We start from the raw sequence: 25,251 nt of genomic DNA on the forward strand, positions 1-25,251 counted from the left end.
GTGCTTAGAACACTTACATTAGCTTACAGCTGAGCAAAATCATCTGACACAAAGCCTATTTTATAACGAAGTGTTGAATATCTCATGTAATTTACTGAATACCGTACTGAAAAAGAGAATGGTAGTATGGGTACAGAATGGTTGTATCAGTTGTTCACCCTCATGATCACGTGGCTGACCAGGAGCTGTGACTCTCTTCCACTGCCCAGCATCACAAGAGATATTCAACACTAGCCTGGGCAAAGATCAGAATTCAAAGTATGCTTTCTATTGAACACATACTGCTTTCATACAATCATAGAGTCAAAAAATTTTAAGCTGAACCTTCGTTAAGTCAGGGACCATCTGTAAAGGAATTTTGGTGGATAGAATAGCACTAAATGTGACAGCACTTTAAACTTATAAATGTATGTGGTTAATATATTTTGGGAATATTGTTATTTCTTATTCATGTACCTGTTCATTGTCTTTTATGTGAGATCCTTCAGGAATTGCTTCTACACCTTTCTCATCACCTGTTCTTCTAGATGCATCCTTAAGAAATACAATCACTTTGTCTTCCGGTAAGTACTCAGGGTCCCACAGGAGCTGATCATCATTTTCATATACTAAATTAGTAAAATATAATGTTAAAAATAATGCCCAAAATTGATAGAGTTTGTGTTAAAACATATCACTGAACAAATAACCCATACTTAGAGCCAAAATGTTGAGAACTGAGAGGTAAAGTGTGGTCCCACTACTTGCGTGACTTCATTCTGGGGCAATATTCATAGCTTAAGTGATTTAAGCAATCTAAACAGAAGGTACCACTTGATGCCCCTTTCAGATCTAGACTGACTTAGCTTGAGTTTACCAAATTCCAAGCTCTCTTGGTTTGACTAGCACTACCAACACTTACTACCTGTATGACCTCAGCAAGTCACTTCCCTTCTTTCTGCCTCATCTGTGAAATGGGGAAAACAATCCTATTATACATGGCTGTAAGGATTTCAAGCAATTTAAAACAATTCTGACACATATTAAATAAGTTTCAATGAATGTTAGCTATAGTTATGATTTTTGAATAGGGATGTCTAAAAGAATGCTCACCAAATATTAACACTGCTTATTTCTTGGTGGTAGGATCTGGGACAATTTTTTCTTACATCTTTGTACTTTTCCATGATGCTTGAAAATATATTGTCATAAGCACAAATCATTTTCATAAAGCAAGTCATCACTTTTTTAAAAAAACCATTTAGGTTTCATCAGAATTTCCATTATAATAAGATTGAAGCCCCAATTTCATCAAAATTTTAAAAGTGAAAGAATGGAGGAGAAACTAAGATGAGAGCCTTGTGGAATCCTAAACGACAGGAAGATGAAAACACAGGAAAAGTTAAGAAAGAACAGTCACAAGACAGAAGAAATATCAAGTGTGGCACCATAGCAGCAAGGGGAAGAAAATGTTTCAGAGAGTAATAGATTGGTTAAAAGCTGTTAAACAAGCAGGATGAAAAATTGAAAAGGTGCACTGGATTTACTAACAAGGAGGGGAATGTTTCAAGAACTGTTTCTGTGCAGAGATGGAAGCCAAAGCCATAATGGAGAGGAATGAAGAGGAAATGGAAGGTGAAGAAATAAAGTAGAAAACTCTTCTGAAAAGTTCCATGGTGAGGGAGGAGATAGAGCAGTACAGTAGCTAGAGAGGAAGCATAGCTGAAGAAAGTTTTTGGTTTTGTTTGTTGGTTTTTAAAGGCATGAGACATAATCACTTAAATGCCAATAGAAAGGAGCCAGCTGGACAAAGACTCTGAATTTAAGAGACAAAGTATAGCTGACAGTGTCAAACTTCCTTGTGTTATGAAAAGGAATTAACAGCTAACAAAGGTACATCTCCTACATACCAGGTACTATGTTAAATGTTTTCATATAGATTACCTTGTCCCCACCCACTCCCCTGCCACTACACACATATACTTTAAATTTTTCCTTAGTAATAAACCTTATTCCTTTTCTAACTTGTTGGTACAATCCTAGTAAAACTCCAAACTGTAAATACCATAAAACTCCCATGATAAAGTGAATTTGGATATAGTGCTATTGATTTCTGGTCTGCGCTCAGCCTTTATTTGCCAAAGGGAGCATACTAGGGTTCTTATATTCTTGGAGTGGGAGATGGACAATGCCTTACAAGGAAACCCTGATTCAGGAAGAAGACAATGGAGGGTGGGTCCCGGAGTCCCCAGTGTTCTCCCAGTTAGATACCCCATGCTGAGCCTATGAAACAAGCACAAACTACCTGAGAGATACTTCTGGAATCAATCTGGAAGTCCCAAGTCACAGGATACAGAGATATGCTTATTTAAACTGAGTACACAAACATCACCAGATGGCGCCAAATGACAAGCCAGGTCCCTAGAATTGTGACTAGCAGCCAGATAGGCTAACCCTGAGAATATGATACTTCATTTAATGCATATACTAAAAATGACAATGAGGTGAGAACAATTAGCATTCTCAGAGAATAAACCACACTGCCTTAACTGGTTCCAGAAACAGACCTAATTACTTTCCAGTTAAGTTTATACTCTAAATATGACTTCTGACTATGATCTAAATAAAAAAGGCAACACAGTTGATATTTATTAAATATCTATTATAGAATGACTAAACGCCAAGAGATCAGAAATTCAGGAAGAACTCCACCATTATGATAAAAAACACGAAAATACAGCGGAAAAATAATCTCTATAAATATGACATGAACCTCTATAAATATGACAGCAACAGAAGGAAAAAACAGTCTTTATTATAATTGTATAGTTTCATGAACATGCTGGATTTTGAAAGATCACAATCACTGAATTGTAACAGCATCTTCTGAAACTACTTCATTCTAATGAATTATCAAGCCCAAATATTAGAACTTTTAAGAAGCAACCATAAATATATCCACCTTATACTACTGAAAGATATAATTTACAAACGATTATAAATAAGTGAAAGAGTCTCAGAAGGCAAGAGCTCGCCTAGTATATTAACACAGGTTGTTAACTGGGGAAGTGCTTTTTATGGTATTTTAAGTAATCAAAGTGTGTCAGATAAGCAAAAATGAGTTCAAAATAATTTAACAAAGTTCATTTTATGTGTGTTGGGGGTGGGAATGGAGATGACAAATGTAGAAAACTGAGAAACTACCACCACAAAATCAAAAACTTCTGCAATCTGGGAAATTCCTAGTGAATAAGAATAAACATGAATAAATGAAGAAATTTATAAACCTCCAGTTTCTGTTAAAAAAAAAAAGGTGTCATTCCATTTTTAATGCCCAAGTAAAAATTCTACCTAATCAATATATTATGAGAATGAAAATGCTGAAACATAATCAGCAAGGTGTAATAATGCGGTTTATAACAGAGATTTCCACATTCTTAAAAGGTCGTACTGTGATTAATGACATGAATTTTAAGTTGTCTAGCTGAGCTTTTCCTATGTGTAGATTAATTGAACTGCCTGTTTCAACAGTATTATTATTATCAACTAAGGGTAATACATGTGTTCATTTTTCAGTAAGCAACTTAAGAATCAATAATTCGTCTAATATTCATTAGAAACAACAATTCACCTGGTCCTTTGCTATTCACTGCTTTGTAATTCCTAGCCAACATTTACTTACTCTAAAATTTACATCATGCAAGCATGAAAATTTGAGAATATCTTGTTCCTTTCTCTTGACCTTTTTTCCTAAGTAGCCCATCTAATTCTCAGCTAATCTAGTAAAGGGTTCTCAGACTCAGCACTACTGACACCTTTGGCCAAATACTTCTTAGTTTGGGGAAAGGGGTCCTGTGCATTGTAAGATGTTTACCAAGTATTCGAATTATTTAGTATTATCACAAAGCTGCAGCATTTACTCAGTTTTTAGTACATGGGAGAAACAAAACACCCACGTAACTTTAAAAATCATGTTTTTCATATGCCCAGCACTTTTTTGGGAACTAAACCCTTTTCATACAGTCTGAGCAGGGCTGACACTGCTCCCTGGAGCCCCAAGAGATAAACGAGCCAGGGCAAGCCTGAGTCCTCACTCATCTCTTGGCTCACCGTAATTACTTCTGGTTGGGTAAGACTCAAGCTGAGTCAATAGAAGCTCTCTCTAGGACTTTTGCTGGAGCAAAGGGGGATGGGGAAGTTCTCATTTTTCCTGGTTCCTGGCTAGAATGGCAAAAAGTGTAAGTCATGAGCTCCCAGTAGCCATCCTAGCTTGTCTGACAATAAAGGAAAGAGGGGGAGGAGAGACACCTGATATCATAAAAATCCCGAATCCAGTTTTATTTGAAGCCAGACTAGCCAGAACTTCCCAGTAAAGCAATCAGGTAAATTCTTTTTTGCTAAAGCTAACTGAACTCAGTTTTTGTCACCTGCAAGCAAAAGAGCATAAATTGATACTTTCTGAAAATCTGAATAATAAAACCTAAACATAAGGGTAAGATTAATCATCTTTTGGATATTAATGCCACTTACTGACCATTTTCTATGTGCCAAACACTATGCCGCTAAGCACTACACATAAAAACATCACATGTAAATCCTCGCAACGAGCTTTATAAATAAATAGGTGATTGCTGTTTTATAGACGAGGAGAAAAAAGTAGTTAAGTAACACGTCCATGGCCAAATGCCTAGATACTGATTTAAGTTTACTGACTCCACATATGTTCTCTTTACACTATCTGCACCCACCTAATAACTCAGCTACCAAATGTTTACAAAGTGTCTTATGTGAAAAGGATCTCCCAAGGTATTAAGGATACAAAGATGAATAAACAAATGATTATAATATACTCATTGAGTATAAATGATCATTTACATACACGTAAGAGAAAAAGTTAATGTCTCTTTAGGATACTCAGTAATAGGGTTTCCTTATAGCAATGAAAAATTCTAATCCAACTGCCGAATAATTCCTTACAGTTCAGATATCAAGATATCTTAAGTTTTGTGGCACTGTTATCAAAATCACCCAAACCAAATGCTCTCCCTTTTGAATGTGATCACCAAACTGATGAAAAATACCCTGCGAAACTTTCGCTGTAAGGAAAAAAGGCACTATCAGCACTGTTCCTTTGACAGTTTTATTTCTAAGAGTGTGGTTTACCTAATTGTTTTACAAGAATTTGGTTTGTGTGCACAGGTTAACCTAAGTGGAGACGAATTCTTGATATCATGACCAGTTTGAATTCCTAGAACTACAAAGATGAGGAAAGGGCCTGAACCATAGTGACTCCTCTAAGGCAGTAACCCTGCTAAATGCATCTGATCCTCATACAATATAACACGCTTAAATTTCTCAAAGTGAGAAAGCTTCATAAACCACAGCTTTTCTGGAAAAAAAAGAAAGAAAAAAATATATATATACACACACACATAAAATTGCTTTCTAAAATGTTAAAATGGAAAACAGTAAATCAAAATTGGAGATTGTGATCAGTTATTCACTGTGATATGTGACAATGCAAACATGTTAAAAGATAAACATATTAAGAGATAATTAAAACCATCTTTAGCCATAATATTAACTTGCCACATTAAAAAAAATACAAAAGCCAATGGATCATTCATTTTTGCAAACAATTACAATGTATTCACAAACACTATGCACAGAATTTCAATATACAACAAGGTCACTCCATATTGATACCTTTAACATTCCTGTATGTTGAAGAAATTAACTTGAAAGCTATTACTGTTGTGTTAAAACATTTCTACTGACACTAGAATTTACTAGCCTGTGGTGCTCCCTTTACTGCTTCTGATCTGCTGCTCTGCTCTGAAAGCAGGTGCATACTTAGAATATAAATTAAGTTTTTGGAGGGAATGCTAAAAAGAAAACAAGACGACTTCTACAACTCCCAAAGGCTCTGCATATGTAAGGTGAAGTGCGGAAAAGAAAACTGAAATAAAGAAATGATGAAAGAGTTCTAGCAGAGTGATGTCACACTGCACATGAAAACTCATTAAATGTGCGTGCGCGCGCACACACACACTCTCTCTCTCTCTCTCTTTCTTTCTGGAACTCTCCCAAAGTGGATAATCTGAAATAGACTTAAAAAAAAAATCTTCAAGTATTCTGTTTTTGTTAAGTATTTATTATTTGTGACTTACCTTAGCACTTAGACAAAATAATGAAAAAAACCATGTAAAATTTAAGTATACAAGTTGTTTTTCCAAAGTATTTTAAATACACAAACATCAAAATACTCAATTTTAGTAATATTAAAAGTTTCAGAAGCAAATAAACTTTTTATATTAGTTGTTTACTTGTTTTTTTTAAACCTGTCCAACAGCTTCCACTGAAACAAAATAACCTTTTAAAATATAAATCATAAAGGTTATATAAAAGGGCATATTTTTCAGAGTACTTAAAATATGAAAAAAATTAAAAGTTGGAATGTTTTAAGTCATCTAATAATCTAATACCAAAGATGCATTCACTTTTCTTTCTTTCTTTTTTGGCTAGACTTCTATGGACAGAACTGGAGAAACAGAAAACGTATTTCTTACAGATACTGGTGCAGAGGTCTTCTTTCATAAATCAGTGGGGTAACAAACAAATGGTCATGTTCTTATCCCAGTATAAAAACAGTTCATCAATTCAAAAGCATGAATTCAGCTATAAATTAGTAAATTTACTAATAACTCACCTTTTTCATTTTCTTTGTATCTACAAATGCCAACTGGAATCTCTGCTTGAAACATGGAGCCCACCATAATCTCCTATTTTAAAAATAACATAAAATATTAATAAGATCTAGTAACACAGATTTTATATCCATTTTCTAGATTTACCTTCTTGGGTTAACTGTTCCTTGTTTGTCATAAAACACAGTTACAACCAATTAACTATCTCAGGGGAGTATTGTGAGGATGCATGAATTAATAATAAATAAGACCTTGGATATGACTGGATGAAAATATTAGTAATAATAATGGGGTGAAATGGATACAAACTTTACTTCAAAATATGGAGGAAAAGAAATAAAAATGAATTCTTATAATTCAATTATAAGATAACTCTGAAAAGCAGAAAGTCAAATTAAAGTATTTTCAGAGCATCCCGCTCTAAGCTATGGTCTCTGGATCAGCAGCATCAGAATCACCAAATGCAAATACTCAGGTCTTACACCAGACCTACTGAACCAGAAACTATGAGGATGGGATTCGGCAATTGTAAGTGTTTTAACAAGCTGTCCAGGTGATTCTGACACACACTGAAGTCTGAGAACCAGAGCTTTAAGGTAAAGGAAATAACAAAAGGGTTTGTATAAAGCTCAGTAGAAGCCAAATGAATGAAACTCCAAACCAACTGGACAGGCAATTAGTGCCTAACTTTCATTAAAACAATACAAGATGAAATCGTAACTTCTCCCAAATGTAATTAAATCTTATTTTAGGAAATCTGGTAATCAATCTATATAGGCAAAACACACATTAAGGGAAACTGGCTGTTCAGAAAGACAATGAGAAATCACCATTGATGAGATTTTACAAGACACAGGGACCAAGATTAATTACATGGGCCCTGTTTTGTCTGTGGCTAAATGTTAATAATACAGATACTACATTTTCAGAATGAAGACTTATGCAGGAAAGGTACAAAATCATGGTCTAGTAAGTTTAAATAACTCTTGGGATTTGAAAAGTTTCTCTCTCCTGTTACTGTTTCCCACTTTTGTTAGAATTTCAATTTATCTAGTATAACTTCAAAGACATGTTCTATGTAATAAATTTATTGCTGCACCTGTACAGGAAAACCAGTTAGTTTTCTAAAAATACCACATTCACATTTTCTCTACTCATACTTTATGTCTTTCATTATAAAAAAGATTACTCCTTGTGGCTCTCTTAACTTTACTCACCTATGCCTATCAGAGAATAAATAGTCAAGTTATCAACCCTGGCTAGGGTGCTTCTAAAATATAGATGTCTGTATCCATTCCAGACCAATTAAACTAGAATCTCTGGATGAAAGCCATGGTAATCAGTATTTAAAAGTTCTTTAAGTGATTCTAACATGAAGCCAGGGTTTATAACTTCTCGACTGGTATAAAGATAAGACACTTCCTTTTTCCTATTGAGTTCAGATAGCTTCTTTTCACCTAATTTGTTCTGCAGGGAAGGGAAGGAAAACAGCGTTTAGGAGCATTATGTACCAGGTATCTTACGCAAAATTTTCATTAAATCCTCACCAACTTCGACAAGGCTGAATTTGTCATTTCCATATTGTATTTGAGGAGATGAAACTCAATAAAATTAATTTCCTCAGGAACACACTACTAGTAAATGCTGAGCTATAATTTGAACTCAGGTTTGATTTCAAAGCTGTTTCCTCTACCCTAGTTTCTATAAAAATTCAATTTCATCTTACAAGCCTTAGAAGATGAATCTCTGAATCCTGACACTTTTTTACAAATCTCACTAAAATAAGACAATCTGGATTTACTGTGGCCTACTTTATTACATATTTTTCCTGAGGAAGGGACTAATACTCCCTAGCAGTAAAGGCTTCATCTCCCCCATGTTCTCCCTCCTGAGTTTTTACTGCTTCATTAAAAAAAAAAAAATTCAAGGCTTCATCAAATACTCTCTTGGGAAACTCCAGATACAAAATCAATTTATATTGGAGAAAAGATAAATAAACTTGAATGTGTGGTAGAAAATAACAGTTTAAGATGACTCCCAAGGTTTCTAGCTTTTTTTCATCTTAATTTCTGCATGATGTAGGAATCAGAAAAAAATGGATTGAAGAACACTTGCTCAAATAGGTCACACAAATAGTAACTTCTGTGATTCTTTTTTCTGTCTTCAGTCCCATCATTCATTCATTACTCACTCAAGTTAATTAACACATCCGGCACTGGAATAATCTTTCCTTACCACTCCAACCCACACTAATGTCTCTCTCTTCTAAACGTCTCTTTGGAAACCCATAAATATATCAATTCTGGCTAAGCCCAGAATCCTTGGGTAGCGCAGTCCAAGTTCATTTGAATACTTCATTCTTCCCAACTGAAACTCTAAATATAGAGATTTTCCCTTATTTTAATCCACAAGGAGGTTAGTTAGCTCTTTTTAAGTTTGCCCCAGGCATCCCAAACCAGACAACTTTAAACAAACAAAACACAGGGAAGCCTCAAAAGTATTAACTAATTAAGTAAACAATCATGACTCAAAAATTGCAGAAAGGCCACTCAATTTGATATTTTGGGCTATTCTGCTTCCAAATAAATGACTGCTTATGCCCTAAATTAAAAATCAGACCTATGAAAAAGAACATTAAAAAACCTCAATGGAGGGCTTCCCTGGTGGCGCAGTGGTTGAGAGTCCGCCTGCCGATGCAGGGGACACGGGTTCGTGCCCCAGTCCAGGAAGATCCCACATGCCGCGGAGCGGCTGGGCCCGTGAGCCATGGCCGCTGAGCCTGCGTGTCCGGAGCCTGTGCTCCGCAACGGGAGAGGCCCGCATACCGCAAAACAAACAAACAAACAAAAACCTCAACGGAGATTTTAAGAGAAATATCAGGTCACCTATCTCAACAAGAATGACATCACCTCTTCTATATAAATGATTTGCCCTGATCAATTCTATATAACATTTTGATAAATCTTCCAAATAAGTCAACTGCTTTGCAACAGCTTAAAATTCTTCAATTTAACCATGTGATTAACGACACAATGTTATACAATTTTATATTTAAAGACTATGTCAATATATTATCTTTAGACTCATTTTAGAAATTAATTATGGATAGTTATAGCGAAGCCCAAATCTGTCTCTTCACACAATATACTGAGTTGTAAATATCGACATTAATATGGGATGGAAAAACTTGTAATCTAACTTATTAAACAAAATTTACTTAACAAATACCAAAGCCTCCACAACTGCTTTCTCAAGTATAAAAAAAAAAAAAAATCACATGTGATACTTTTTATAGTGTAGCTAACAAAAGTGTAATTTGTAGTGGTTCAGAAATTTGGATTTCTAATCTTGCTTTGAGTACTGGCTTGCTCAACAAAGTCCAATTTTTTCTATACCATTATTTTATTTATAAAAAGGTAAATATCTTTCTCACCTGGATGTATTAAGGGAAAGTCTGAACATTCATATGTCACAAAAAGACTTACTTCAATTTTATCAATATTTATACTTAGTAAAAGAATAATTATACTTGGCTTTTTAAATATTTATTTATCTAAGTTTTGGGAAAATATGGCTCTAACTACCTTTTTCCAGTCTTCTGATGGTATATAATCTTCATCTTCTTCAGATTCTTCTTCTATTTCACTATCTAGAATAAGTAAGACAATAGTACTATAAAATGATTGCTTATCCTACCCATTCTTATATCTACCATCAAATATTTAAATATGCCAAAAGGTATTTACAGAGGTAGGTCAAGATATTTTTAATCAAATAATACCCTGTCAGTTAAAACAAAAAAAGCAAAACTCATAAACCTTCTAGGACAATCTTCTTAGACAACTGTATTTTCATAAAATGATTTCCTACAAAAAATTTTAAGAAAAAATCTGATTCAGAGTCAAGATAATCTGTTTCTAAGCCTAATTCTCCTTCCAACAGCTTGGTGACAGAATAAATTACATGATCTCAGTTTCTTCCCTTATAAAATAAGAATTGGGGCAAAACAGTGGTTTCTGAACAGTGCTCCTTAAAGCACTGACAACTCTGTAGCACCACTTTGGGGGGAGCGCATGAAGAGAGGGTATGTATGTCTTCACAACTTCTGTTTTATTCAGAGCAGGCAAGCTGCTATTTGTTTACATTTTGGACTAAGAATGTGTTTACATAAAGGGGTGGGAAATCTGAAAACCATGAGACTGTCAGCATCTTCTCAACTCTAAAATGGCACACAAAATTCAAAAGGGTAACACAGCATACAGAAATTAATTCTTCCTATGGAAAAGCTAAGATAGGCAGTATATTTGTAGCTTCAATGCATACATCATAAGTAAAATACCAGATTTGAATTATGAAATATTATTTCAAGAGGCAGTCACTTAGTATCCCACTTTTAAGCAAACTTTGGCATGGATCTGCTCCTGGTTTAACTAAGGGAAAAACACCACATTTCCCCCAAACAATTATCTCAGTAACTAATCTCTCTGTGCACTGATATACTTTTCAGCTGGACCATATCTGTGATCAAAGTTCACAATAAAGTTATTATTAGCAGCCCTACATTCACTTCCAAACAAACTGTGTTACAGAAGTCACTCATACAAAGAAGTAGCCATGTTTAATCAGTTATTACTTTACCACATTTCATGAGAGGTTATTGTTCTTCAACTATTTTCCTTTTTAAAGTATAGAAATTTAGACCACATATTTAAACTAATAACACTAATGGTTAACTTTTTCTTAACTTACTTCCAGAGTAAGGATTCCTGCTTAGAATGAAACATTATGGAGCAGATGAAACATGCAAATATTCAAGATACATATATTAAATGTTGTCTTGACTACTGGTCATCTCTGACTAGATCATAACTGTAGAAAAATTAGGAGAGTTCTTTGTATAACATATTCCTACCTCAAGAGTCAACCACTTTTTGGACTTGGGAGCCATTGATTAGAGAAAGCAATGCTTATGAATATATCAAGGCTGAGAGGCAAAGAAAGCAGAAAATGGAAAACTGAGGAAAAGACTAGGAGAAATAAAAAAGATGACCATGTAACAAACTAAATTTAAAGAACAGTCAAGAGGGAAAAAAAGGAACACACTCAGAATCGGGCATCATAGTGACACAGTAATTACTGCAGTATATTCATGGACAAGAGGGCCCCAGTACTGCTAAACTAATAATCTAGAACAAAATCCCATTACTGATGAGCAAGATTTCAAAATCAATGAATTCAAACAGAGTAGTGAAAAAGAACACTAAAATTTTAGGCATATATTAAGCAGTAAAAATCATATCCAAAAAATAGTAACTAATAACACTTACTTGTATCAAAATATTTACATCGACGTGGACGGATTATTTCCTGGGCATCTTGAGAAGCAACAGATTGTGATGGATCATCATTGGAAGACTGAGTTTCATCCTCTTGACCTGAGGAATCTTTTATATTCTCTTCCTGTGGAATAATAAATTAAATCTCTAAGATAAAAAGAAGATTTTTGCAGATGAAAGGTCATAGTATTCCAAATACAACTGGAAGGCTAAAATAAATATATTAAATGGTGTCTTGGGTTGGATCCTGGAACAGGAAGAAGAACATCAGTGGAAAATCTCGTGAAATCTGAATTGTCTGTAGTTTAATTAATAGTATGGTGTGGTGGGGACGGTTGATTTCTTAGTTTTAATAAATAGACCATGGTTACATAGATGCTAACATTAGGGGTAGTTGAGTGAAGAATATACAGAAACTCTGTACTATCTTTGAGCCTCTTCTGTAAATCGAAAATTATTTCAAAACAAAATAAAAGTGAATACAGAACTGCCAATTAGCCTTTATTACTTAAAAAAAATAGCATTTTTTAAAAAGTTCGTACAAATTTATTTAGACTAGGCATTGATAAGAAATCTGGAATGACACAGAGAAAACTATTACTTCTCTGGAGTAGATTACAGGGGACTTCCAATTTGTATTACATATATCTATATATTAACTTTTAACATTTAAATGTATTACTTTTAAAGTCAGAGTAAAAACAGATGACAAAAATAAGCAGTCAGAATGAATGTATTAATACACTTTAACTTCAAGAGGAATAAAAATATATGTGTATGAGTATAACCTTACTTTATTTTCCCCACTACAGCCACTGTTATCATCATTATCAGCATCTTCATCATCTTCACCTTCTTCTTCTTCCTCCTCCTCCTCATCTTCTTCAGGTAGTCGAATAGTACTATCATAACCATAAAGGCTGAGAAGTTCATGAATTGGCATGTCCCCTTCCTAAATAGAACAAAATAAAAAGTTAATTTCTGAATAGGTGATATTTCATATTCTTATAATTCACAAATCTGTTGAGTATACTCTTAGAATTGTTATGAAGAATTCTCAAATCATAAAAGGTAAAACTGAATATAATTCTGAAACCTAAGAAAATCCTAGGCTTTTACTATTCTTTTCTGTATCAATTCAGTGAATGTACACCAATGTTCAGTTAGCACTACGTATGGATGCTCACACTTAGTAAGCGTCCCATACATAATTTGGGAGTGAGGAAATAGAATAATCAGAAAACAGACTGTAAACTAAGTTAACAAACCCAAAAAGGGGGATGAAATTCATAGCACAGCCCAAATAAATTAAAACAGCAATGACATACATGAATGATACTGGATTACATGAGCTATATATTCTTTTCTAGGTTTATGTATAATTGCATATAAAATCCTTTCATGGAATCCTTACTATCCATCTTACAAAACTGTTGTATTATCTCCATTTCATAGATGAGGAAATTGAGGCTGGCAGATTAAGCAATTTCCCCAAAAACCACACAAGTTACAAGTAGTGAAGCCAGATTTCAAGTCTAATTACAAAAGCCCATACTCTTATCATATACCAGGCTGCCTCAGCCAGGGACCTGGACCTTCCCCAACCATCACAAAAAACATACCCTCCTGAAGGTGAAATGAAGAAATATCCATATGTAATGAAATGAAATCAGCTTTCTGCAGAAGGTACTCACTCTAATCAATAATCAAGCATTATAAAGTATCAGGGAAACATGACAGAACTGATTATAAAAAGGAAATTTTACACACACACACACACAGACACACACACACACACACACACACACACTCTGAAGAAAAATTTAACTGAGTCAGTCAGTTTAGAACCTAGAAAAAGGATAGTCATGAAACAAGACTTTTGTATTTCTCCAGCAGTCTTGTAGCCTCATTCATGGATAGAAATAAGTCTAGCCCGTGTGTTAAATACACTGTTATAGTGGGCATGAATACATCAGACTGGACGATATAACCTGGTGACACTAAATACTTAGATAATACAGTTAACTCCCATCACTCAGAATTCGTGTGTAAAAAGCAACTAATGATTATAGTTTGAAAAAATGTTCTTATAGAAAGAAATAGGAAGAAAATACTGTTTAACACTTCTATCTCATACTGTAAATGGATATTCTACTTATAAATCAGTCTGTGAATCTGTTTCTGAAACAGAAATCAATGACAAGCTGGCATACTTAATTGACATCTTGTATTGTGATTCTCAAAGTGCAATAACACAGACAGTGCTTGAAGTGTTCAAGGATCTAGTCCCTGGAGAAATCTGGTCCAGTACCAAGCATCTGGTACAGGAGACAGAAACTTGGGAATTAGGAGTCAGGATTTAAGAAAACAGCACTTCAAAATCAAGAAAGAAATAAAATGAGAAAAAGATATAGAAAAGGTGGGTTATATAAACAATCATAACATATAGCTGACATAAAGTGTCTTCTATATGCCAGGCATTTGTGATAAGTGCTCTGATTACACTATCTTATTCTCTTTTCTTAACAAAAGCAGAGTGAGAATATTACACTATCTTATTTGATCTTTAAAAGTACCAGATGACAGTGCTACCTTTATATATGTAAATAAGAAAACCAAGCAGAGAGAAACATCATGCACTGACAGAGACTTTACTATAATACCTAGACCTCCTAATCCCAGCTCATACTTTCCATAAACTTCTGCACCACAAATCAGAATCAGGTTTAACAACTGAAGTCACTTCTATGACCAAGCCACTGAAGTCACTATTATGAATAAGGGCCAAACCAGGAAAAACACTTTAGCATAGGTTTGCAACTAACATTTACATGGACCTTGAGAATTCATAAACAGCTTGTTTCATAATATTGATTTCATCTTTAAGACTACCTTAATATGCTACTACTACCTCTAATTTTTACAACTGAGTTAACTGATACTTTGAGAGATCACAAAAAAGAGGTATGATTACCAATCAAATAAATGTCTTCAAGTTCTCTACCTTTGGTCTGTCTTATTCAAGGGCAAGAGAATCACCTTGAGAGCTTATTTAAACAGACTGCTGCCCCCACCCCAAAGTTTCTGATCTAGTAAGGCTGAAGTGGGGCCTGAGTACCTGCATTTTTTAAAGTACCAGGTGATATTGATGCTGCTGGTATGAGACCACCTGGAGAACCACTTATCTCACAGTTCTAGGATAAGATAACTGCAAATCAGCCTTTCCAGTGGGAGGTAATAAAGTGTGATCATTATCTTTAATAAAGCTTATCACTAACAGCTCACAGATAGCTAAGTTATGTGTCAAAAGGGTAAGTGATACACCAACTGCATGAAAAGATTTTTTTTTTTTTTTTAACCATTTTCAGGTAAGTGGAATATCTGACTTCCATGGTGAGGTCAAGATTTTTCCCTCTTGGATACACATCTGAGAAGTGTGACTTGCTTTATAAAAATTCATTTCTCAAAGAAAAATTTAGCAACACCTCCAATATTGACTAAGCAGAGAACAGAGTAGATTCAGAAGCAGCTGATCATAGTGCATTTGAAAGAGAAGTGCTTGAATCTGAAAAACAGTAACAAAACTGGCAGAGAGAAAAGTCAGAGGAAATGACAACTGCACAAGAGTAGAAACAAACAATGAATAAGCAGGTTATCCTAATTAGAATAGAGGGTATCTGTAGTAACCAAAAAAAGTTAGGGCTGGTATTTTTACCTACTTTCTCTAGTTTTACTTAGTTTCTAAAGGGATCTGTTATACTCTACTTTTGATTCATTTGAGAGTAGCTGTTGAACAGTGATTGACCTTTTGATTCATTTGAGAGTAGCTGCTGAACAGTGACTGACCCTATGGAACAGCTTAGGGAAAATAATGCACATGACAAAATATTCAAGATGGACTTAGGCAGGGAGAAATTTAGTTTGCTAAGTTGGAATCCACTGTTATTCATATGAGTACGATCAGAACGTAAACCAAATTAGTGGTTGTGGTACAGAAAAAACTCAAGAGACCCCGCAGAAGGAAATCAACGGATTTAACCATGGGTTAAGAGTGATCAAGAGGTCCTTGTGACACTGAATCTCTGGTTCCAGACATTCCTTGGACCCAGATACATATTCGTATGACACCAAAAAAATAATAAAAATAAAGTTCTAAAAAAGTTCTAACAAACTTCTAAAAAGTTTATTTTCAGTCAAAGTTGGTTTTAGGTGGCTTTTATCATGTGTAAACAAAATATCTTTGCCTATTCCATCTAGAAAAGTCTTAATATTTAAAACAAAGACTACATAGTGGTATTATGCTTTACTTTGGAATTGACTTTTAATTTCTGTTGCCCAATATCAAGTTAGGAAGCAACAAGTCAGTAAGCAACAATCATGACCCACATAGTATGAAAAATATCTTACTTAATCTAAGGTATAAAGTGATGCCCTTACAGCAAACACTGGGCTACAACTACAATAAAACCTCAAATTAACTTTGCTGAGGAATCCCCAGTTTTAAATTCAAGTATCGTATCTTGTTGTCTGCTACCCAATCCTTTCTTTCTACTTCTACACGCATCTTTTTCCAGAAGTGTTCTTTCCTCCATTCCAAGCATGTATTTTGATTGAAAGCTTACCTCCGGGACCTCATAGTATCTAACCCAATTAGAATCACTGTATTCCCTGGCCATGCATTTGGAATGGGCATATGACACAAGCTGGACCATAATTTGTTTCCAGAATTTTACCAATAGCAGCTAATCTCAAGCAATAAATCTAGGAGCCTGAAAACTGACAAGATATGAGGAAAATTGGTCTGAAAAAGGACACCACCATGTAAAAAAGCAGAAAGAGAAAATATGTTCTGGTGGCACTTGAGTCCGTGAGGTCTAGATATCCCCTTGCCCTTAATGAAATTAACACTAGCCTTACAATTAAATCTTCATTTTGCCTAAGCTAGTTCAAGATGGATTCCTGTTATTTGTCCCCAAATATTTTATATAAAAAGTAATGCTTGGCTTCCCTGGCGGTGCAGTGGTTAAGAATCCGCCTGCCAATGGGGGCGACATGGGTTCAAGCCCTGGTCCGGGAAGATCCCACATGCCGCAGAGCAACTAAGCCCGTGCGCCACAACTACTGAGCCTGCGCTCTAGAGCCCGTGCTCTACAACAAGAGAAGCCACCGTGATGAGAGGCCCATGCACCACAACGAAGAGTAGCCCCCACTCACCGCAACTAGAGAAAGCCCGTGCACAGCAATGAAGACCCAATGCAGCCAAAAATAAATAAATAAAATAAATAAAATTTTTTTAAAAACCAAAAAAAAAAAAAAAAAGTAATGCTATCCTGTAGAGCAAAGCAAATGTTCTTTGCTATTTCCTTCTGAAAAAAGACTAAAAGATGAATAAAATGTGGCTGACAGTACATTATACTAGGGCCTGTCAGTCACCTGTTCCAGAGACTTTCTCATTAGCTTATATTGTCGAAGTCTATGTTCTACCAGGTACTAAGGGGCATTCCCCAAATTGAAACATCACAATAAAGTGTTAGTGTTTTGTTCCCATTCACACAAGGGTTGAGAAATGGAAGGAGCAGAGTGAAAGAAAATTATGAGTCAAGTACAGTGGTTCTCCACCGTTCCGGTGTTACAGATTTCTTTGAGAATTTTATGAATAACTATTAAGATTTATTAAGTGATTATCATGTACCAGACACTGTGTTCAATGTTTTACATATATCATCCTTGTAATAACACTGAAGCTTAATAATGTTGAGTAACTAGCCCAAAGTTGCACACTGAGTAAGTAGTACAGTCTGACTCACTGCTTAACAGTGCCCTTACATACATATGCATATACACTCCCTTCCTCAAAACCTGATCCTAGGTTAAGTGTACATCATCCTGATGGAGAGTGAAATAAGATGTGCTGGGTTGATAGACTATAAGAAGTAAGGGAAAGTAAGGAAAGAAGTTGATAGACTATAAGAAGGAAAATGGACGTAGTACAAAATGAATAAAAATCAGCCATGTGGACTATACCTACATATTGTGCTTTAAAAAAATAAGTTGTCTAAACACTGTAACAAAAAGAGGGACAATCATGGCTATATAAGCTCACTGGAGACTAGCTGGAGGTGGAAAGAATATAGACTTTTTCAAAGACAAACGTTGTATCTGAAATTAAATCTGTCCTTAAACTTCGAAACAATAGGATAACATTACCAAGCACCAACAGCAGTATTAGAAGGTTGGAGAGGTATCCGTCTCCTAGCTGCACAGGAGGTGGCTCCCTCTCCCTCACACCAGGGGATTAGTCATTTAGCAATGACTGCACGTGGTACCAGGTGTTGGCCGTTGAACGGCCATTTGGTGGTACTCTTTTTATACCTATTGTGACTTACCAGCAAATACTTATTAAGTTGGGGGAAAGAAGGAAAGAGACTGATTTTCAGCCAGGAAGGCTTAAGAGACCACATCCAGATTGGACAAGAGTGCTGGTTCCTAAGGTAACCAACCTCTTGGGGCTGGGGCTTAACTACAGAATAAACTATGAAGAGATGAAGGCAGTGAACTCTTCTTTATAATCCCCATGCTGGAGTTTCTTTTTTTCATATGTATAATTCATGTGGTGTGTACACTTAAAAAAAACCTCAATTCTCACATTTTCATCTTTATTCTCTAGCTCTGGAGATTCACTGGGTGAAATGTGTCTAGCACTTTAAAGTGTTAATTATTAACAATGTTATAATGTGATTTTCAAAAATATAAATATATAAAGATATAGATGATCCTGATCCCTCTTCTCCCAAATAGACTGCTACTGTTCAAAGTGAGACCATGGGTTTTAACAGTGCATTTGAAAAACAGAGTTAAACCTGCATATTGCCATTCCCAGCAAACCAAAGTTTACTATGGGAATGATTCTGACACTTCTAAGATCACTGATAAATTCTAACCTGTACATCTAATTCTCTTAAAACATTTAAATGCTAAACTTACCTAAAATATTTTATATTGATAAGATTCATGCATACAAACATAACAATACACATAAAAGCTAGTTTACACTGAAATTTTAGAATTCATATTGAATGAACTTAAAACTACAGGTTACTGCAGTTACTGATAACTCCTGAATGCATCAACTGTCAAAATTTTGCCCCAATTACATCAAAGGTCCATTTCATGCAACCAAAATGCCAGGCATAAACTACCTTACCAATTCCTGACACAACTATGTTTCACTTCTATAGAAGCAAATTAGTAATCAATGACAAAATCTTGCTCACCTTTTTAATAAAAACAAAAACCAGTTTGGTTTGGACCTAAAGAGTTTACAACTATAGGAAATCCAATACATTGGCCCTGTAGCTTAGCTCTAGGCTACAGATGAAAGCACTGGTGATTATGTGCTACTTACACCTAAGCCTTAATTACTCTGGGAAAAGTTATAAGTACTCTCTGAGAAGGTTTAAGACTGTCTCGTTGAAAAGAATGATAAAAGATTGGTTCCCTTGTCTTTCTCTCCCTTTGTATATTTTAATTACTTTTTCCTAAAAAAGGGTCATTTGAAAGCAAATTTTGGGGGGTTGTAAGGGACTGGGGAAGGAGGTAGAATAAAGGAGAAAATAGGAAAAGATCATAACACGACCAAAATTTTAGTGAAGCCCATTAGTAATTTTGTACTAATTAAATATAGTAGCCCATTTTCTGAAATAAAATAATAATCATTTCACTTCATAACCTAATTTGACCTGTACTTGATTATCTCTTCTTGAGTAATTACTTAATTACTTGAGTAACACAGAATGTGAAAAAATGGAAAATATACGATTTTCTTCCTTTACCTTTTATCCCATGGATGGGTTATTCAGAAAAAAGAAAATATATCTAAAGTGGTAAGTTTCTGTGAAATACAGGCAAATAATTGAAAATAATTGCATTTCCACTTCATGAATATATGAAGCCACTGTGATTGATTGTTAAATCAATCGTTTCCTCTGATGTTCACCTAGGTTCTGAATCATCCAAGCAAATTATCCCAGTTTTTTGAATGGCTTTCCAGCCTCTTCTAAAGAATAGTTCTGACTCCAGATTCCTCGTGTTCTTTTTAACTCATCCTTGAAAAGCTTTTGTAACAGCTCTACACCATTACCACTAAGATCAATTCTGTTGTCTGGCTTAATAAAATATTGAATTGCTTAGGTATTATGGATTAAGCCAGTTTTAATCACTAAATGATTCAAAATGGGATCACCTGACAAGATTTGACTTAATAAGACTACTTTTCCAGCTCTTTAACTATACACTTTAAAAAGTTCTAAACTAAAATTCTGAAACATAGATTAATCTTCACTACTGTAAAAGTATAAGAATTCATTTTTCGATGACATTATGTACTCCAAATGCTTAAAGGCTGGCATATGTCTTATTTCTTATGTTCTTTTTGTCATGGAGTTCAGCAGATTGTATACATAATACCTTTCAATGATAGCATACCAAACTGATTTATTCATTCATTCAAAAACTCTGAGTGACCACTCTTGCTAGGTGCCATGAAATACATTGGTGAATAAAACAGACTATCCCTCCTCTCATGGAACTGAAGGAGGATACAGACAAAAAGATTAAACAAACATATAATTACAAATTGTGTTAGGTATAAAGAAAGCACTGAATGGGGTACACTGGTTAAAAAAAGCTGATTAGGGGCCAGGAAAGGCCATTCTGAGGAGGGAATATTAAGCCCAGACTTGAGAGGATAAGGAGCCAGACTCAGAAAGCACATACCAGAGAGTGGGAATGAGGTGAAAAGCCTTGAAGTGTGAAAAAACAAGCACATCTAAGAACAAAAGCAACTAGTGTAGCTATACAACTAGTGTAATAAATGGATAAAGGACCATATCATGTAGGTGGCCTTGCTGGCCAGGGCAAGGAGTCTGGACTTTCTTCTGGTGTAAAAGGAAGCCACTGAAGAGTTTTTTAAATAGAAGGATGATATAAACTGATTTATATTTTGAAAAGATCATCATGGTTGCTGTGGTAATATATTGGAGAGAAGAGTGGTAAAAGAGGACATGAAAAACCAGTTGGGAAGCTACTATAACAGTCTAACCTAAAAATGATGGTGACCTGGGCTTGAGGGTAGCAGCAGAGATGGAACAAGAGCCAGATAAATATTTCTGGATAGAAATGATAGGTTTATTTAGGAATGGATATTGAGAATGAAGGAAGATGACTCCCTGGTTTCTGACTCAGGCAACAAGGTAAATAGTAGTACCATTTTCTACTGAGATGGAGAAAACAGGGAAGAAACAGGCAGAGGAAGGAGAATATCAATCAATAGTTCTGTTCAGACATTTAAAATGTAAAGATGTCTACTGAGATATCCAAATAGAATTGTCAAGCAGGTGGTTAGATAAACAAAACTGGAGACAGGGAATAGGTTAATGCTTGAAAAACAAGAAATACTGAGCATAAACAGACACCATGGGATTAAATGAGATCAACCACCTAGCTTAGCAGTGTCTAAACTTGGTGTGCACACTTAGTGAAGATGTAGATCTGAGCTCCCCCCACCCCGCATTCTGATTCATTGTGCCTGGGGGAGAGGCATACAAATGCACATTTCTTAGTGAGTCCATAAGTGATTCTGATGCAGCTGACCCTCATACTGTATTCTGAGAAGCACTGATCTACAGACAGAAGAAAACACAACCCAGAACTGAGAACTGGGAAATTCTGAATCTAATCCTTGAGGAAAGGAAGACGAGTCTGCAAAAGACACTGAAGAGGAACAAGGAGACCGGGAAAATGACAGTGGGTGCTCTAAAATTCAAAAAAAAGAAGGGAATGGTAAATTGTGTTAATACCTCTGAGAGTTAAGTAGAGAAAAAAGTGACCAAAGGATATAACAATAAAATCAGGTTATCTTGATAGGAAAGGGGCAGAGACAATCCAGAGCACTTTATGGAGTAAGCAGGAAATGAGGAAGATGATGACAACTCATAAGAAATTTTGCTTCTGAAGGGGAGTAAATAAAAGGTGCAGTAATTGGGGGAAGGCAGAAGGTATGTAAGAGGAAATTTAGTACCCTTTTTAAAATATTTTTGACCCAATATCTGTGATGTTTTACCAAAGTAACTACTGAATTCTAACTCACATAATAAAGTTCTTTTTTAAAAATTTCCAACTTTAAATTATCCCACCTATGACCACATAGAATTTTTCAGTATTGATTATATATAATACCACTTTCCCCAAAACAGAGAACTAAAATTTAGTGTTTCCTCTCTCCACAAAAAAGTTATAACCACTTCATTCTCTAGCTCTTATTGTTATTTACCCTTGCAAGATCCTCTATTTCAGAACTGAAGTTTGTTTCTCCTTCCATCATTTCTTCCTCTTCTAATGTGCGTTCATCATCAAAATCATGAACCAGCATGTCAGCTGATGGATCAAATTCATGGTCATCTGATGTTGCTGAACCTCCTGGTAAAGAATATTTTAAACAGTTTGGTAAACCAAATTATGTGTACCTTAATAATATTAACTTAATGTATACGTTATGTGAAGCTGGATATGTCAAGTAAAAGTACAAGGGAAAGCTATGCACAAAAAGCTATGCACAGGAAGTATTATTTGTTGTTTTCTAAAATTCTTGCCCTTACTTATCACCCCCCACAAAATATCTTCTTTAAGGATTATTTTTTACCCTGTTTCACTTCTATATATTTACAGTGACAACTGCAAAACGGGAGGGAGGTGGGGGAAATGTTTGAAGAGTATTGTGATCTTCCAACAAAACGTGAGTCGTAAATAATAAATGGTCACATCAAATAAGAATGATCTTTTGTGTGAGAAAAATCAATTCGTAATCGATTGATATTTAATAGAACCAATGAGTATGAATATACAGTCATGTGAAATACACAATCTGAATATACAGACTAATGAAAATACAGCTGAACTCAAATATTATTTTATCACATATCCACGAAAATATATTCTAATATAAAGGTAGTTGTCCTTAACTTACTTAGTTGAAATAACTCAAAGATAGAGTATAAAAAGTAAAGTTTATTAAAATTACATATAAAACTCTTATGAAAGGCATTAAAAATAATCCAGTAGGTAACTTGTATAAGCTAATCTACTTTAGTCTCGTGGCTGTACTCAATACTGCTGTACTCAATAGGGTCAAAACTTGTAATAGGAGATAGCAAATGCTGGGCATATAGAGTCTATAAACTATCCCCACATTTGGCTATTGCCAAACCTGGACTTAAGTTTACAAAAGCATTGTTAACTAATAAACAAATGAGTTACTTAACACTAAAAAAAACAAAAACAATTAGCAATTTATTTTTATCAATTTAAAGTGTTAAAGATTATATTAATAGATGTACCTACCCTTCTATTTCACTCCATTAAGAAAACCAATAAGTAAAACAAAGAGATATAGAGGCTGATTTCTTGAAAAATCAGACAATTAGCAATAAGGGGCGCCAAGACTCCAGGGTTCTTGTTACCTCACAATATTTTCTTATGTGCCAAATACTATGCTTAAACACTTCACATACATTATCTCACTTAATCTTCAAACAATCCTATGAACAAAAAACAAAAACTTGAGGCTCAGAGAGTTTAAGTAGCATGTTTAAACTCACAGAGCCAGTAGGTGCCAAGAACGGAATTTTAATCCTGGTTCTGCCAATTCCAATGCCTTTGCTTTTACTGTGCTCCAAGGCTCCTGTAAACCCGAGTTTCAGAAGCAGTAGATATTCTGCCTCAAAGAATACCTGAAATGAGCCTATGTTCACAAAGATGAGTAAACTGCAAGCTAGGTCAAATGGCAAAGCACTGAGAAGTCAGTGTGCTCTTTGAGGAACATAACAAAATATTGATATTAAATATAAAATAACTAAATATATAATTGCTAAATCAGGTATTGTCTAACTTGTTATAATACAAATGAGTTATCAGAGTTTTAGAATGATTTATAAAATAAAAACATCTAGAAAAGTATATTACCTTAACTTCTTCTGGAAATTAAGAATGTGGCATAATTTTAGTAGGGGATCTTAGTACTAGGTGAGGGACCTTAGTACTAGGTGAGGGACTAGACACAAGGGTTCTGTAAGAGCAGTTTGAATCACTAATTTAGCTGTTGCTTCTTTGTCCCAATCATTATTCCTTCTTTCTGAGTTTTCAATGGAAATGTCCCAAAACTTTTTAGTTCACACAGCAATCTTCTAGGACACTTAGTCAATAATTATGTATTCCTACAGATGTTGTTATATTTTTCTTCTCCCTTGTTTTAGTTGACTTCTTTTTACCTTGTTCTTTGAGACCAACTAACCATCCTATTCCTTTCTGTTAATTACTAAGGCCCAACATTAGGCTATCTCCTAGGGAAAAGAATCCCAAAAGTAAATTATTAGGGTTAGGGAGTCTGGTGCTTTGTGTAAGTATTTTGTTTCAGAGTTAAGGCTAATATCACTGCTTCGTCATAGAATTCCATCCTACTGCAAAATCACTAAAAAGTACCTTACATCTTTGCAAAGACTCAAAAGAAAAATTCAGTTTGTAATACATCACATGCACTCATTTAATAATTTTATTACCTTCCCTTCCCTCAATCCCCACCTCTAATGGCTACTAGATGTAACTGGTTTACATTGGTGGAGTCTATAGACAAACCATTTAGCCTGGGTCACAGGACTACTATTATTAGCATCAATTCCAAAGTACAGATGTTACAAAGGATACAGCCTTTCACCAGTGGACCAAAATTTTTTTACATTAAGTTTTTATTCCTAATTTTTTCCTAATTGCCTACAACTATTATTACTTAAAACAGTAAATATTTCCTTGGACAGAAGCCTGATACTACAAATAATAAAATCTAAAAATAACTTTCTTAATTTACAACACTCATTTGTTGAATATTTTACCTTTCCCTCTCTCATTAAATGCGCTAACAATATTTTTCTCAAATACTTTGAGTTTCCTATACAAGCAAATATTTCTAAGCAGTTAATGTTTCTTTTTTAAAAATACACTTCAAATATACTTCAAATCAAACGGCAAATAAAAACTACACAAAATACATGTGGCAATTCATTAAAAAAAAAAAGAGAGAGAGAGAGAGAGAAGAAACCCACAAATAGTCACGAGGTTGAACTCACAGCAGCCTCACCTGTACCTTCATGGGCAGTCAAATATTTCATCCATTTCTTTTT

At 34.8% G+C, this 25,251-nt stretch overlaps 1 protein-coding gene across 3 annotated transcripts in view; it reads right to left on the reverse strand.

Moving 5' to 3' along the window:
* MIER1 (MIER1 transcriptional regulator) overlaps positions 1 to 25,251 on the reverse strand; it is a 74,791-nt gene that overhangs the window by 34,836 nt on the left and 14,704 nt on the right. The window contains exons 5-11 of one of the 3 annotated variants that reach the window (XM_024119588.3): positions 25,209 to 25,245; positions 22,353 to 22,498; positions 12,816 to 12,974; positions 12,014 to 12,146; positions 10,271 to 10,335; positions 6,689 to 6,761; positions 457 to 608 (exon numbers count right to left, since the gene is read on the reverse strand). In XM_024119588.3, the coding sequence (XP_023975356.2) occupies positions 457 to 608; positions 6,689 to 6,761; positions 10,271 to 10,335; positions 12,014 to 12,146; positions 12,816 to 12,974; positions 22,353 to 22,498; positions 25,209 to 25,245 (765 nt within the window). Of the gene's footprint in view, positions 1 to 456; positions 609 to 6,688; positions 6,762 to 10,270; positions 10,336 to 12,013; positions 12,147 to 12,815; positions 12,975 to 22,352; positions 22,499 to 23,676; positions 23,766 to 25,208; positions 25,246 to 25,251 lie in introns of those variants that run through there. The other 2 variants (XM_007109069.4, XM_007109068.4) reach the window with 2 other exon arrangements.

The sequence above is a fragment of the Physeter macrocephalus genome, chromosome 4 (genome assembly GCF_002837175.3).
Source record: "Physeter macrocephalus isolate SW-GA chromosome 4, ASM283717v5, whole genome shotgun sequence".
Lineage (NCBI taxonomy): Eukaryota > Metazoa > Chordata > Mammalia > Artiodactyla > Physeteridae > Physeter > Physeter macrocephalus.